The 13,853-nt window shown below is 36.3% G+C and overlaps 1 protein-coding gene across 10 annotated transcripts in view; it reads right to left on the minus strand.

Moving 5' to 3' along the window:
- The window catches only part of LOC121315889 (adhesion G-protein coupled receptor G6-like), a 59,218-nt gene that overhangs the window by 4,140 nt on the left and 41,225 nt on the right, over nucleotides 1-13,853 (minus strand). For all 10 annotated transcript variants that reach the window (XM_041250458.1, XM_041250452.1, XM_041250451.1 and 7 more), the window contains 10 exons: nucleotides 13,541-13,681; nucleotides 12,872-12,991; nucleotides 9,638-9,683; nucleotides 8,063-8,169; nucleotides 6,517-6,644; nucleotides 6,020-6,288; nucleotides 5,529-5,631; nucleotides 4,359-4,642; nucleotides 3,161-3,262; nucleotides 2,796-2,951 (listed from right to left, as the gene is read on the minus strand). In XM_041250458.1, coding sequence (XP_041106392.1) covers nucleotides 2,796-2,951; nucleotides 3,161-3,262; nucleotides 4,359-4,642; nucleotides 5,529-5,631; nucleotides 6,020-6,288; nucleotides 6,517-6,644; nucleotides 8,063-8,169; nucleotides 9,638-9,683; nucleotides 12,872-12,991; nucleotides 13,541-13,681 — 1,456 coding nt within the window. The remainder of the gene's footprint in view (nucleotides 1-2,795; nucleotides 2,952-3,160; nucleotides 3,263-4,358; nucleotides 4,643-5,528; nucleotides 5,632-6,019; nucleotides 6,289-6,516; nucleotides 6,645-8,062; nucleotides 8,170-9,637; nucleotides 9,684-12,871; nucleotides 12,992-13,540; nucleotides 13,682-13,853) is intronic.

Consider the following 13,853-nt stretch of genomic DNA (forward strand, 5'->3'; position numbering starts at 1 on the left):
GAGTTACAGCACCCAAGCTCACTGACCCGGACGGTAGACGGGATGGCATCCGAGGATTGGAGGAGCGGATGCGCTCATTAACCTAGGGGTCATGGGCGAGGGTATAAATAGGAGGCGTAGCATCAGTGATCTGTTCCTTTGTACATGGTTAGCAACAACCTAGAAGGAGCCTGTAATTTGTGAATAATCGTGAGTGTTCCGAGTGTTCGTCTGTCTTGTAACAGTGTTTGTTTTGTGTTGTTTGTCTTTAAAGAATAGTCACACGATCCAGAGCTGTAGCCGCAGGCCAGCATTAACCCGGACACCACCACTCACTTTTCACTTTGGAACTGTCTTTGCACCACGACCACTTAATTCACACACTGTAGGAACTGTGTCTGTGTTTGTGTTTTGTGTGGGTGAGGAAAGACGTGACTTTTTGGTTGCGGGTCAAACCCGTGGGATTACAAACAGGAGTGATACACGCCGCTGTACCACTTCCATCGTTATTGTTTGCAGGTTTTGCCATAAGGCTCTGGACATTATAATCATTAATAAACACCCTTGCACCTGTAAATCATTCGTCTGTGTAATTAATCCGCTCTGCACTGCACTCACCTGCATGTATTCACCATTTTGCCACATATCCTTTTCATTATGTATATTTGATTTTATCCGTCGCATAATAATAACATAATATAAAGTCAAGACACTTCGTCAACACGGGTCATTACCTCTCCAAATGATCTGCCTATTGTTCAATTGAGGTAGCCCATTTGGAGGGGAGACGCTATTTTTCAGATTAGTCTGTTAGCCTGTACTACCGTAACCCATTTTTAGTGTTTCAGAACACCAGTCCAGTGCATTTACGTATTTAAATGTGACAGCTTATGCCGTGCCTCATTAATTTTGGGCCAGTAAATACATTCAGGGTGGGGTAAAATTTGTGCCACAATCTTGACATATGTCCCTCATTGTGTTTTAAACTGAATTTCTGCTGATGTATAAAAATAGATGTCCTATCACTATGGTCACCCCTTTAAAAATATAGTGACAAAACAAAAGGAAAACAAACTCAAAGCAATATATTGCTGTTTTACTTTAAGCACCTCCCTGAAATCATTGTGCCCCAAATACTCAACTGCACAAGTTTTCAGTGGGGGGTAGAAGGGAATGTGGAATACTAATGTTAGACACTGATATCCAATAAAAAGGAATCGGGCTTCATTACAATGGTGGATTAATTTTCTTTTTTTGCAAAATACTGAAGAAATGTTCATTAGTCTGTAATAGTAATGTGTATACTCTCCTGCACATTTCCAATTATTGTAAATCTATTTAACATTATTAGGAAGTGCTTGAGACCTGGTCCCTTCAATCAGCACACTATTAATAATAAAGTGCAAAGATTAGATTCCAGCCATGCTAGTCAAGGTAACTCATACTGGATTAAATTAGTATCATTTAATCCATGTATATATTATTTTTTAAAATATCATTATTTAGTAGATAACTGCCTTTTAACTTGCAGTTCATATGCAATTACAAATAAAACAAATAAGCTATGCAAGCTAAAAAGTCACTGTGCAGCACTGGCCCCTATCAGCTCCATATTCATATCAATAAAGCAAGCAGAAAGCACATTTCATTAAAGCGTCACTTATTTGAGACAGTATGAGTGGACGTAACATTCAGACCCATCAAACTTAGCAATCATAAATCAATAAATCAGCAGTGCAACAAAAACTTCAGGAACTGATTTTCATATATAACATACACAGACCGGCCATTTAGTTGCTGCTCTCTGGTGTCGTTTGGATACAAACTGTGCACATTACCAATACTGTAAAATGCAACACAAGAGAATACATATTTTTTCACTTAAATGTTTTTTTTTGTTTTTTTTTCCCCAGAACCAACAGTTATCCATGTTCTAACAATTATAACATTAAAACTATTTCTCTTGAAAGGTCAAAATGTTACTTAGAGTAGGAGCAGAGAGTATACCTTCTTCCTTGGAAAATGGTAACCGTATGACGTAAACAAGCATGGAGCAAATGGGCTATTTGATTTACGTTCAAAAGATTCCACTTCTGATTATTGGTAGCACTTATATGATATAACCTATACCACAAATATACATAACTGAATCAGGTAAAGACTATTCCTTGAGTTAATCTGTTTAGTGGTCATTTAAGAGATCAATAAAGACTAATGCATTTACAGGAGACACTTATGTAGAACTACGATCAAAACTACAGACACAAACCCAAAACAAAAATATTCTCAAGGCACTGACTATATTGAAAACGTCTCCTGCATTATGCGGACACTGCTAAATGACAGAAAGAATCAATTCAAGTACAAGCAGCAACATAACTGTTCTTTAAAATTCCATTACAGTGCCATGGAAACCTACATTTTGGACTTTCATATCCATTAAAAGGAAGAAATTGGTTAATTCTAAGATTATCCAGCCCAAATTGATATCTAGCCAAGTAGATTAGTTAATGCTAGCATGTTAGCCTAGCTCTAATCTGCTTCTAAAATACTGGAAATAAAAATAGACCAAACTAGTGAAGGGGTTGAACATTGTTGGGACTGGTACTATCAATGAAGCACCATGAAATAAAAAACAGGGTACAAGCAAAAAGTATTATTACAAAAAAAGTCAAATGGACCACATGTCCCAAACTAATGCCATCCCTCTAGTGAAAAAGTCAAATAAAGGCAAAGCATGCAGTGAGGACATTTTGAATGAGTGACATGTGGACAAGTAGTTTCTGACATCATTCTGGCTCTACAGTATGTTTTACCTGTGTTACTGTTTCGTTTTGCAAATGGATTTAGAATGGTTTTGGATTTGGATTTCCAGTTGGTGGAGCTGGATCCAGTGGAGCTAGAGGATAAGGATTTTCCTAGGTTATCAGAGCTGGCTTTCTTTGTATTGTTGGTGGCTGTCTTACTCCAATCTATAATGGAAAAAAAAGAGAATACCAGAGAATATAATTGCACAATTTTATTTTTAATGCATTGTTCTGTTTTTTAAGAACTATATACTAACTATGCAACTGTTTAGTTATACGAACAGTGTCACATAATTAAGGTAAGAATGCAATGGGAAACTATATGGAAAAAATGGTTTGCCAAATTTAGTCTTGCATATTTGTAATAATTTTACCTGAATTGTCTGCCAGACGGAATCTGCCAAAACAAAGGTATCTTCTCCACTGCTTCTGAACATTTTCTTTCAAAGCACAATGAAATATAAATATAAATAAACCTGCAGTCAAGTAAAAAGAAATATGGAAGTTATTTTAAGTTCTCAAAGCCAAATCCTTCATTGTCCTTTTCTGAGAATCACTCAGAATTAAATTGCTATTTGGAAAAGCCTCAGCTAACATCAGTTATGCTACCAAAGAGGCCATATGGTCCTTCTATATTTTTAATTGGTGTGTTTTTTACTTCACACATAAAATCCACAAAGGTGGGGAAACTTACAAGAAGCGTAAAATATCAAATTGTAAACTGACTTATAAAATTCAATACCCACCAAAATATTTTAAGTGGATGGCTTTTATAAAATTCACCTACCAAAAAAAATATATATATATATATATATATATATATATATATATATATATATATATATATATATATATATAGAGATAGAGAGAGAGAGAGAGAGAGAGAGAGAGAGAGAGAGAGAGAGAGAGAGAGTCGCAAATAACGCTGAATCAGCTAGGCTGGTCAGTAAAACATTGAATCCTTTTGTATGGAGAATCTCAGTAGCTAAGGCTCATGGTTCATCAGCTGATTCAGATTCAGTTGTATTGAGTTTGCCCACTAATGATGATAAACAAACTACAAGTTAGGTGCCTGCTGATATGAAAAACAGTAAGTTGTGGTCCCCTACTGTATTCTAGATGAATGGCATCCCTTATAAAGTGTCTCCATGTGAGCAGAAAGAAGTGTATAGTAACAATGTGTACAGACCCAGAACTATTGTACATGGTGCAGAAGTAACCCTGACACATAAATTAAAACATAATCCTCTTGTTAATTGTGCATGTAATATGTGCCAAAGCAAGTCATCAGTCCTGGGTTCAGACTTTGTCCGGCATGCAGTCATTTGGCTAAACACTGTAGAATCTTGTTTGAATGCAATGATTCTGTAGGTGTTTCTTTCTCTCAGTATGTAAATCTACTGTATTCCAAATGTTTGTTGTGGGGGATACGTTATATTCATAACATTTTCATATACATTATAGTCCTTGCATATTCACAGACATATTTTAGCCAATCTCAGTTAGTTCTTGGTTTGTGCCATATGGTCTAGGGGTTAGCATTCCTGGTTTTGGCCCAGGGTGCTAACATACCTTGCAATGAGTTGAAAATTGCAAAGAGGTACATAAAGGTGAGGTTCACAGGGCCCCATGCAAAAAAGGCAAAGCCCCAGGTCATGCCCAGTAGGAAGGTCAAACTGATGACACTGCGTAGGTTACGGAGAATCTCTTCCCTCAAAGTGCGGTTACTTCTCTTTCCATTCCTCCCACAAATCTGAACCATCACCACAATAAACATGGCGACATTCAAGAGGAAAACGATTCCAAAGTAACCTGCACAGGTTATGTAGAAAACAACTTGGTTCTTAACCCAGCAGCTGAAAAAGATAAATGTTGAAAACACAGGGTAAATTACACTTTCTGTAGGTTTGCCAGTTGGTTTACCATTACAAAAAAACAAAAGCATATGGTGTATTTTTTTGGAATACACATGCACATACCTGTCAACATTGAGTTTTCAAAATAAGGGCGCTTTTGTAAATGTTAGTGGCTAAATTGAAATGAATAACTACAAAAGACAAAGGCATACAACTATTCAACTTTATTACTTGGTAGAATGATAGACTGGGATATGGTGCTCCCAATTGCTTTTAAAAAGGAAAAATATATAAACAGAAAAACAACTAAATTCTTTCTTGGCCCCTATGGTTCTTATAGTACTGCAGCTGTAGGTGGCTGATATGGCAGCAGCCAACACTTTGTGAACAGGTCCACTGTACAGTAGTTGATTTTGCACGACAGCAAAGCATACACAGATGGTGTAGTTACTTTCATCACACAACAAATCTAAAGGCTTAGTTTGGCACTGCACATTGACCTTGTGATCAAAGAGCCATCGTAGATGGTCAAGTATGTGAGCTTGCCTTGCATACTGAATACACCTCCCAAAGGGCTCCCCTGGGTCCTAAACCCAGCTACATTACCACAGCCCATACATGACTTTTGCAGAAATTAAAGGTTTGCTGAACTAACAGAGTTTAACAGAAGAGTTTTGAGCAAAATACAGGAGTTGTCGGGGAGAAGTGTCCAAAAAACATGAGAGTCCCGGCAAATAAGGGAGAGTTGACAGGTCCGCACGCATTGTTTTCACAAAACTTTTCCTTTGTGTTCATGGTCCCCATTTAGGTTAAGGTTATGAAATCAATGTTATATTTTCAACACATTTTAAACAAAATGGCTTTACACCTGCATCACGTGACTTACAATTCAGAGGATCCTTCTCCATTTTCCCCTTTTCCATAATATTGTTTGCCATAAAATTTTCTGTCAATTGCAACAACAATAGCTACCGTAACAGCAGGAAGACCTGAAAGAAAACCAACCTTTTATAGAAAAAACACATCCTTGTAACAATCTTATTGTGCTACCACAACAACTGCTGCTTTTTCAAGTGACACTCAAGGATTAGCCCTTTCAGAAGTGGACAGTACTTGACCTGATTAAAAATTAATTGAACTACCTAATGACTGACAGATAACAACAAGTCAAGGTATTAGCAAATGTAACACATACAAAACAAAGTAAACTAGTATTTAGTTTTAGCAGAACCATTACTGGATGTGGACATACAATAGCTGATATTTTCCAGATTATGCACTACAAATGTAGCTATATATATATATATATATATATATATATATATATATATATATATATATATATATATATATATATATATATATATATAAACTTACCCCATCCAACAATGCAGAATTTGAGGATGTACTTCCTAATGTAAGTGTTGAAAACTTTAACTAGTGCAATGTACATATGAACAGCCTCCAGACCCATCCAGGTAAAAGAAGTTAAGAGGAAGAAATGGAGAAAGACTGCAACTGCAATGCAGAGACCGTCAATTTCAAATGTGGCCAGCCAGCCATCTAGCAGGAAAACCATGTTGAGGAAGAGTAGGGCAGTGCTTAGATTCATTAGGATTTTGGAAGGGTAGTCTCGGCGTAATTTTCTAAAAAATCAAACAAGATACTTATTTTAGACAGTTTTCATAACATTGACAGCAGCAGAACTGACAATGGTCAGAATTCTGCTGTAAATATACAATTTGATCTTGACTAACATGGGCATTCAACAAAATCTAGTTGTTTTAGCTAAATAGATCTTTAATAACAGTACATGGGTCAACCAAAGCAAATTATGTTGGACTGCAGAACTTACATATGTGAGAAACACTTACTCGAAAGCTATGTAGGTAAGAAGTGTGGCTGCAGAAAATATGGCAGAGACGCCACATCCAATGTATGTGATGATGGTCAGAATCTTTGTGTTCTTAGCATCAATCTGGGTTGCAGTTCCTGAAATGTCCTTAAAAATGAAGTAAAGGTTGAAAAGGTGACTTCTTATATCAATTCCTTAATAGTAATATGCTAATTAAATACTTGCTAACTCAGAGGCCGAACAAAAATTAATATTACTGTGCAGCTTCATAATGTTGTGCACCCAGTTATTAGAACTACATGTAAACTAGTACATACAAAATACAATTTTGTGAACAAAAACACCCCTGATGGCATAATCAAAAGGGCACGTCATATCAGATTAAATGGTTTTGAAAAAGACTGCATTACTGATACAGCCAGATTAAAAAAAAAAAAAAACAATTTGACAGCAAGATTGTTCATGTTCATTGGACACCACCTCTAATAAAATGTTACTAAGAACACAGCTTTGTACTAACTAGACATTGCAGGTGGTCTATCATTGACAATGTGACATTGAAAGGGTTAATTTTTACTGGTCAACATCGGTAATGGAACTTAAGCAAGAAAATCTAAGAATGTAGCTGTGAATCCAACATTAGGGCAATAACTCAAAGTGTACTTTAAACAGTTTACAACTGCATGGCAGCCCCAGTAGGTCAGTGGTCAATTTCATGGACAGCAATATATTAAAATGAAGCCACTGCCTCGAGTGGTTTCTGATACAAAGCTTTGCTTAAAAAAAAAAAAAAAAAAAAAAAACCTGTCTGTAAAAAGGCTTCTTTTTTTCTTGTACGACACTCATGAACTTAGCCTAGGTCAGTGTTTCCCAACCCTGTTCCTGGCGGCACACCGTGTCTGCTGGTTTTCGTTCCAATGCAGCGCTCAGTTGCTTCATTGAACCATATCAACAAAAAGAAGAGCTTGAAAATAACTGGAAAATGCCCAGTTAATCACTTAATTAGTTCAATGAAGGGTTCCTTTAAGCAATTGAGCGCTGCGTTGGAATGAAAACCAGCAGACTCGGTGTGCCGCGAAGAACAGGGTTGGGAAACACTGGCCTAGACAGTCACAAAATACACCTGTGCATTATGGCAGTTTCGAGATGTTAGGTCCTTATAATCTGGAAAACAACAAGTCACATGACCCCAATGGTGCCCATCTTAGGTCCCAGGTCAAAGTAACTGTAGGTGTTGCCTGCAGAGTTTTCACAACACTTTAAATTGGAATTTACCAGGTTAAATGATCTATGAGGTATCAACAGTACTAGATGCAGCAGTGGGTTGACAAACGCATACAAGCTCCCATTACCACTAAAGATATTGCTAAAAACATGTTTATCCTTTGAAATTGGACTAGAGTTATTTTACTTTTACACATAACCTCTTAAACGTTAATAGCAACATAAAGAAAATGCAAGCATGGTAAAAACAATGGTGGTTTACAGTAGATTCCAATCCACATTCCCCTTCATCAAAGCATCAAATTCATATGCCTATGCATATCTTCATTGTTTGCTCTTACCATTAACACCCCAAAGTGAGTGAGGTGATTGCATAAGCACACTGTTGTGTTTCTGGTTGATTCAGAGCTCACAGTGCAACCATCTGCATTCCACCCACCACTGTCATCTTGAGGACCAAAAGAAAAGAAAAAAAAAAAAAAAAAAAAAAAAGAGTTGTATTTCAAAAGCTTGTCAGATTAATAGCAGCAGGCATTTATACAGAAACTCACTTTAAACACACACAGATGAACCCGTGCCATGTAGCCAAGGACCTATGCCATGTAGGCATAATTTGTGATATAAAGCAGGTCGTGATATAAACCGAGTTTCAGGTTTGCCTATGACAGCACATTATGAGTGCGAGAAAAAAGAAAGAAAACTAACTGTGAATTACAGAGCAGTGTTTTAATACTGTACATTTAGTCGTTCTTTACATTTAAACAAATGCACATAGTTTACTACAGGACAAATACGTTTTGTATCATTAACTGGAATGAAAGTGTTTGTGTCATTATCTAAGAAAGGCATGAATTGTCGACGGATGAGAGCTATCAATTTATGAATAAGGCGTTGCACTTGGTGATTTTTTGTGTGCATTTGTATAAGACTGTTTAACAAGAAATACTTGGTGACTTTGGTGTTTTGTAGTTGAACTGTATCCCGTTAAGACAGATCACGCAGCATTTGACAGGCTGCACAAAATGTCAGTTTATCAGCCAAGATGACTATTGGTCGTTGGAAATTAAAGCACAGCCACGCAGCATTTGACAGGCTGCACAAACTTGAAAATAAGCGGGTTTGTGAGATAATATTGAGAGCTAATTCATCAAAGAACCTATGGTGCATGGCGAGTGTTTTTTGAAAAATCGTGATAATAAACGGGGTATGATATTAAGCAAGGTGATCTAAAACAGGTTCATCTGTACTTGCTAGTCCTATAACAGAAGTCAGAAAAAACAAGCACAGTAATTGCTACTATAAATTTACACATATTTAATTTGCAATGTCTGATTCATTTGAATTCTTCATTGTATTGTAATCAGGTCTGAAGTAACAGAAAACTTTATTTATACAAAATCCATACCAAATAACAATGGCAGTTATATTATATACATTTTATCCAATGTCAGCTCACAAAATAAATAAAGCATATTGTGGACTGCTTAAATAACACCACAGTCAGGAATTCCAGTAATTCCTGTATTGAGCTGCGGCCTTCTGTATGTTTCCAGGTACATCTACTGTGCTATTAAACTCTTTTTCTCTCTATTTAAGTATTTAAAACATTACAATACTAAAAGATGTATCGCTAACATCTGTTCCATTAAATTGTGGGTTTCTGACCAATAGTGCACAGTATTTAAAAAAAAAAGTTCAGATATTTAACAAGAATGACAAGAACAGCTTAAAACACATTTATCTGTCTGACAATTAAATTATGGAGATAGTGTACAATGAAAATAATATGAACACACAACTTGTCACAGATAATTTCCAAATCGATCTTAGGATTTGCTTTCTCACAAAACATTTCCAATGATATTGATTTCACATTCACAAAGACCACCTACATGTTGTACACAAATTATACTTACTTTGTAAAGTAAAATCCCAGAAAACACATACAGGGTTTGGCTTGGTCTGAAAAACAACAGAATATTGAGACTTGACTGAAGAAAAAAAAGTCTATCAGCTATACCTGCAATTGTGTCCTTTTGGGCGTTTTCAGTTAAACAGGAATACTTTTTTATTTCTTTTTTTAAACAGTACAGAGTGGCACTCTTTTAGGCAATCAGTTGACTTACAGTCCAGTGCATTTGCAAACTCTTGTTTTATTAATTAGTTATATACTGTATGTTTATTAATACAATGTCTTTAATTTAAGGAAGAAAACACAAATAAGCCAAGAAAGCTGTTTAACTGGTAAAACAGTAGCCAGGAGGGTTGTTATTGGTTTAGGCAGGGTGTTTGGTTGTCCATTCAGTTTGTAACTGGGTAGGCAACTTTGAGGTTCTACTGTACATAAAAATGATATATTTTCAATTAATTTCATATTTTAAATTGAAGTATAAAGATAATGGGTATTTTGCTGCTGACAAATGACTAAGTTAAACAAAAAACCAAAGGGTCCTTAAAATGTGAAATGTGCTAATTGGCATAGCATAGCCTTTTCCATTCCCACATTATTTATTGCATTTCCAATCAACATTGCTTTTACATTAACACTCTTGCATTTCAACAGTGTCAATCAAACTGAACTGGATGGGCGATACCCTTTACACCATCGGCTAATGCACCAGTGTGTAGCTGCAATTTATTACATTTGGCGCCAACCATATCCATGTGTATATTCAAGAACATAACTAAACAGTGCCTATCTCACATTTAGATGTGTTCAGATAAAACCGTGTTTAAATCATTTTTTGAATATTGGTTGAAGTTTTGTTGAAATTCCTTTTAGCCAGATGCATATAACGTCAAAAGGTTTAACGCCTGGTAAACATCCTTTTATGAATACATCCCATTGTTACCTTGAAAAAAACCTACAATAACTGCAAGGAAACAGTTTTGTATGGGAAGACAAGACCACTGAACTAATCAATGGTGTACTGTATGCTGTGCTGGAAATGGGGCTGAACTGCCGGTGGGAATGTGGGTAGGTTCCCTTAGATCAGGGGTATCAAACTCAATTCCTAGAGAGCTGCAGTGTCCTCTGGCTTTCGTTCCACCCGAGCGCTCAATAACTTAATTGGTCTAATTATTTGATTAACTGGACACACTTTTCTCTTCAGGCCTCAATATGCTTCATAGGTCATGTACCTTGAATCAAGTGCATTTTTAAAACCGTCAACTGTAAAAGACCTTGAAAAATATTAAATATGTCAAATTCAACAAATAATTAGATCACTTATGTTAATTGAGAGCTTAGGTTGTAATCAAAACCTGAAGAACTTGCAGCCCTCGAGGACTGGAGTTTCACACCCCTACCCTAGATCAAGGATTATATAATTAGGGCTTCTGTTTTTATTTCAGGTTTTTAATTGTATTTTTCGGTGCTTTTTTTTTTTTTTTTTTTTTTTTTTAAGGGGTTTTCGTTTTTGTACTATATGAAATTACTGTTTTCGGGTTACTTTCCAAAATGCTTGAGCATTTTTTTTCTGTCAAAATATGTATAGTAGTATCTCGACAGTACTTGCACACTTAAGTTGTACCTTCTTTCCTTTGTTGTCTTCCACAATGAAATCCCTATGGTCCCAGGTATATTCTTCTGAGGTTTTCGTGTGTAAGCATTTTTGTACATTGACACAATTCCATTTAAAATCCTCTGTATCTTAACTGTAAAACAGCTTTAAATCCTGCTAACAAGCCTCCATCTTGATTGTAATCAAGTTTTAAATCTCGCAAGAGGACTCTCCAATAGAAATGTAGGAATGTGCTGTCACTCAGTAGTTGGGGCGGGTTTAAAGTATTCAGAACAAATCAATAATAGATGCAAGTCAGGAAGGAGGGACATTGCACAGCAGCACTGGGAAATGTATTTATTATAATTTTTGTAGTAGGTTTTATATTTTAATGGGAAAAGGGTGATGTCAACGTGAATTGATTAACCATTTCCACAATTTTTTGGTGTTTTCCCGTGTTTATTGGCTATCCACTGATTTCATTTTTTTGCATCAGGGGTGTTTTATCGGTTAAAACCAAAAGTCAGAAGCCCTATATATAATATATTTATCATTTTTATATTATCCTTGCCCTAGATGTTTCTCTCCTTTTTTTCCCCCTGATCGGGCGCTGCAGATACTTAGTTTACTGGTCCTCTCAAATCCTGAGCATTCAGCCAATAGAAAAGCCTGTGATTCCTGCGAGCAGATACAGGGAGCCTTCCCATTGGTTGTCTGGTGTGGAAACAGCGGTACGTGCTGTCCGTGGCTGATCAGGGGTGCTGCACGGTCTGCAGCCTCAGGCAAGGTACTAGGGATGGGCAGTTCCAAAGATTTGATGCCAGAATCGATTCTGCAGAATTGCAAACCTTCCCCCCTTTAGGTTTATATAAAATATAACAGATATTTTCTGTACAAAAGGCTTTGCTTAATTTGAAGTTTGTTTCTCCTGAAAGCTGCTACTTCCGCTTTCATGAAATTGTTTGGGATATTGCTCTGCTAGTTGCTTAGAACTTAATTTTGCCACTTTTTTTTACTGTTCTGTGTGAGTATTCACCTTTATTGACATTTGCTAACCATTTTAACTTAGTTTACTTTAAACTCAGTGTAATGTATTACATTTCAGCCTTTCCATCCCTACAAGTTACCAGATGAGTAATGTTGAACTTGTATCATGAAAAACTCAATCTTTTTCAGAACAGTCCATGTGTAACGCTTTTCAATTAAAACATTTGATGGTTTTCAGAAATTGGAAAACTGAAAATATGGTTTTCATTTTTCCGTTTTTCGAAAATTTAATAAAATGCATTTTTTTGGTGAAAATCTCCATGTTTTAGTTTTTTTGTACTTGTGGTAATGTCTTGTGGGAAAAAATCAAACCACAGTAAAACTCCATATTCGTGTTCATATTTTATTTAAGGAAAGACTTAGTATCAGGATTTACCATTCAAATTGGCCATGTTTATGGTGAGTTTCAGTAGTGATTTTTTCCCCATTTCCACCACCTACTGTATGTTATGCATGTTTAATTCATTTTCTTCATGATAGTCGAGTACCACTGTGTTTAAATGAAAAGCACCAGGCAGACATATCAAAGAAATATCTATGTCAATTACTGAGAATGATATGCATCATCATACATTGTAAATCATGTATTAATGTATGTACCTGGTAGTGTGTATGTTGGATTTGTATCTTGACAGGATCCTGAAGGTTGCTTATTGAAGCATTTCCAACACTGCTAGCCACCACATAACTGCTTAAATAAAGTCCATTCTTTATCTGATCCTGTAATAATTAATAATAAAATAAAAACATTAAAATGATGAAATAATGTCTCATAAAGAGATTTTATGCTCCCATCTTAGTGTTGAAAATCACATTGCGTTAAATGTTTGATACATTTCTTAAAGAAGTGAGCAAAGGGCCAAATTAAATGCCAAAAAAATTGTTTTCTGGATTTATCACCCATCCATCCATTATCATTAACTGCTTAACCCTTTACAGGATCACGGTGAGCCGGAACCTAACCTGGCAGACACAGGGCGCAAGGCAGGACTACACCCTGGACGGGACGCCAGTCCATCGCAGGACATCACACACACAGAGGGCAATTTAGAATGACCAATCAACCTGAACAGCATGTCTTTGGACTGTGGGAGGAAACCGGAGTACCCAGAAAAAACCCACGCAGACAGGGGGAGAACATGCAAACTCCTGGATTTATCATTATTTCTTTATTAAACCAGAGTTACTATAATGACATAATGTACTGTATTAGTATATTACCCCCCCCCCCCCCCCCCCCCAGTAAAATTTACAACATAATAAGCTTACCTGGAACAATCCTGTTTTGCTAAAGAATGTAAATTGTATCCGTGAAACACTATCTATTTCTGCTTCACTTAAATTGTTCAACAAAGTTGCAGGCAGAACCAGTGTAGCCAATGGATCCCCCTGATCCGATTCAAAACTGACCTGATGAAAAACCCATAAAAAAAAAAAAAAAAAAAAAAAACAGGTATTATGAAACAATCGCAAACCTGTTCAGAATTGTTTATCCTATCTAGCACAATCAGTGCATGCATGTTCTCTATTGTGCTTATTTACCTTTTGGCTAATGTCACACACACCAAACAATGTTGTGCAC

The sequence above is a fragment of the Polyodon spathula genome, chromosome 5, assembly GCF_017654505.1.
Source record: "Polyodon spathula isolate WHYD16114869_AA chromosome 5, ASM1765450v1, whole genome shotgun sequence".
Lineage (NCBI taxonomy): Eukaryota > Metazoa > Chordata > Actinopteri > Acipenseriformes > Polyodontidae > Polyodon > Polyodon spathula.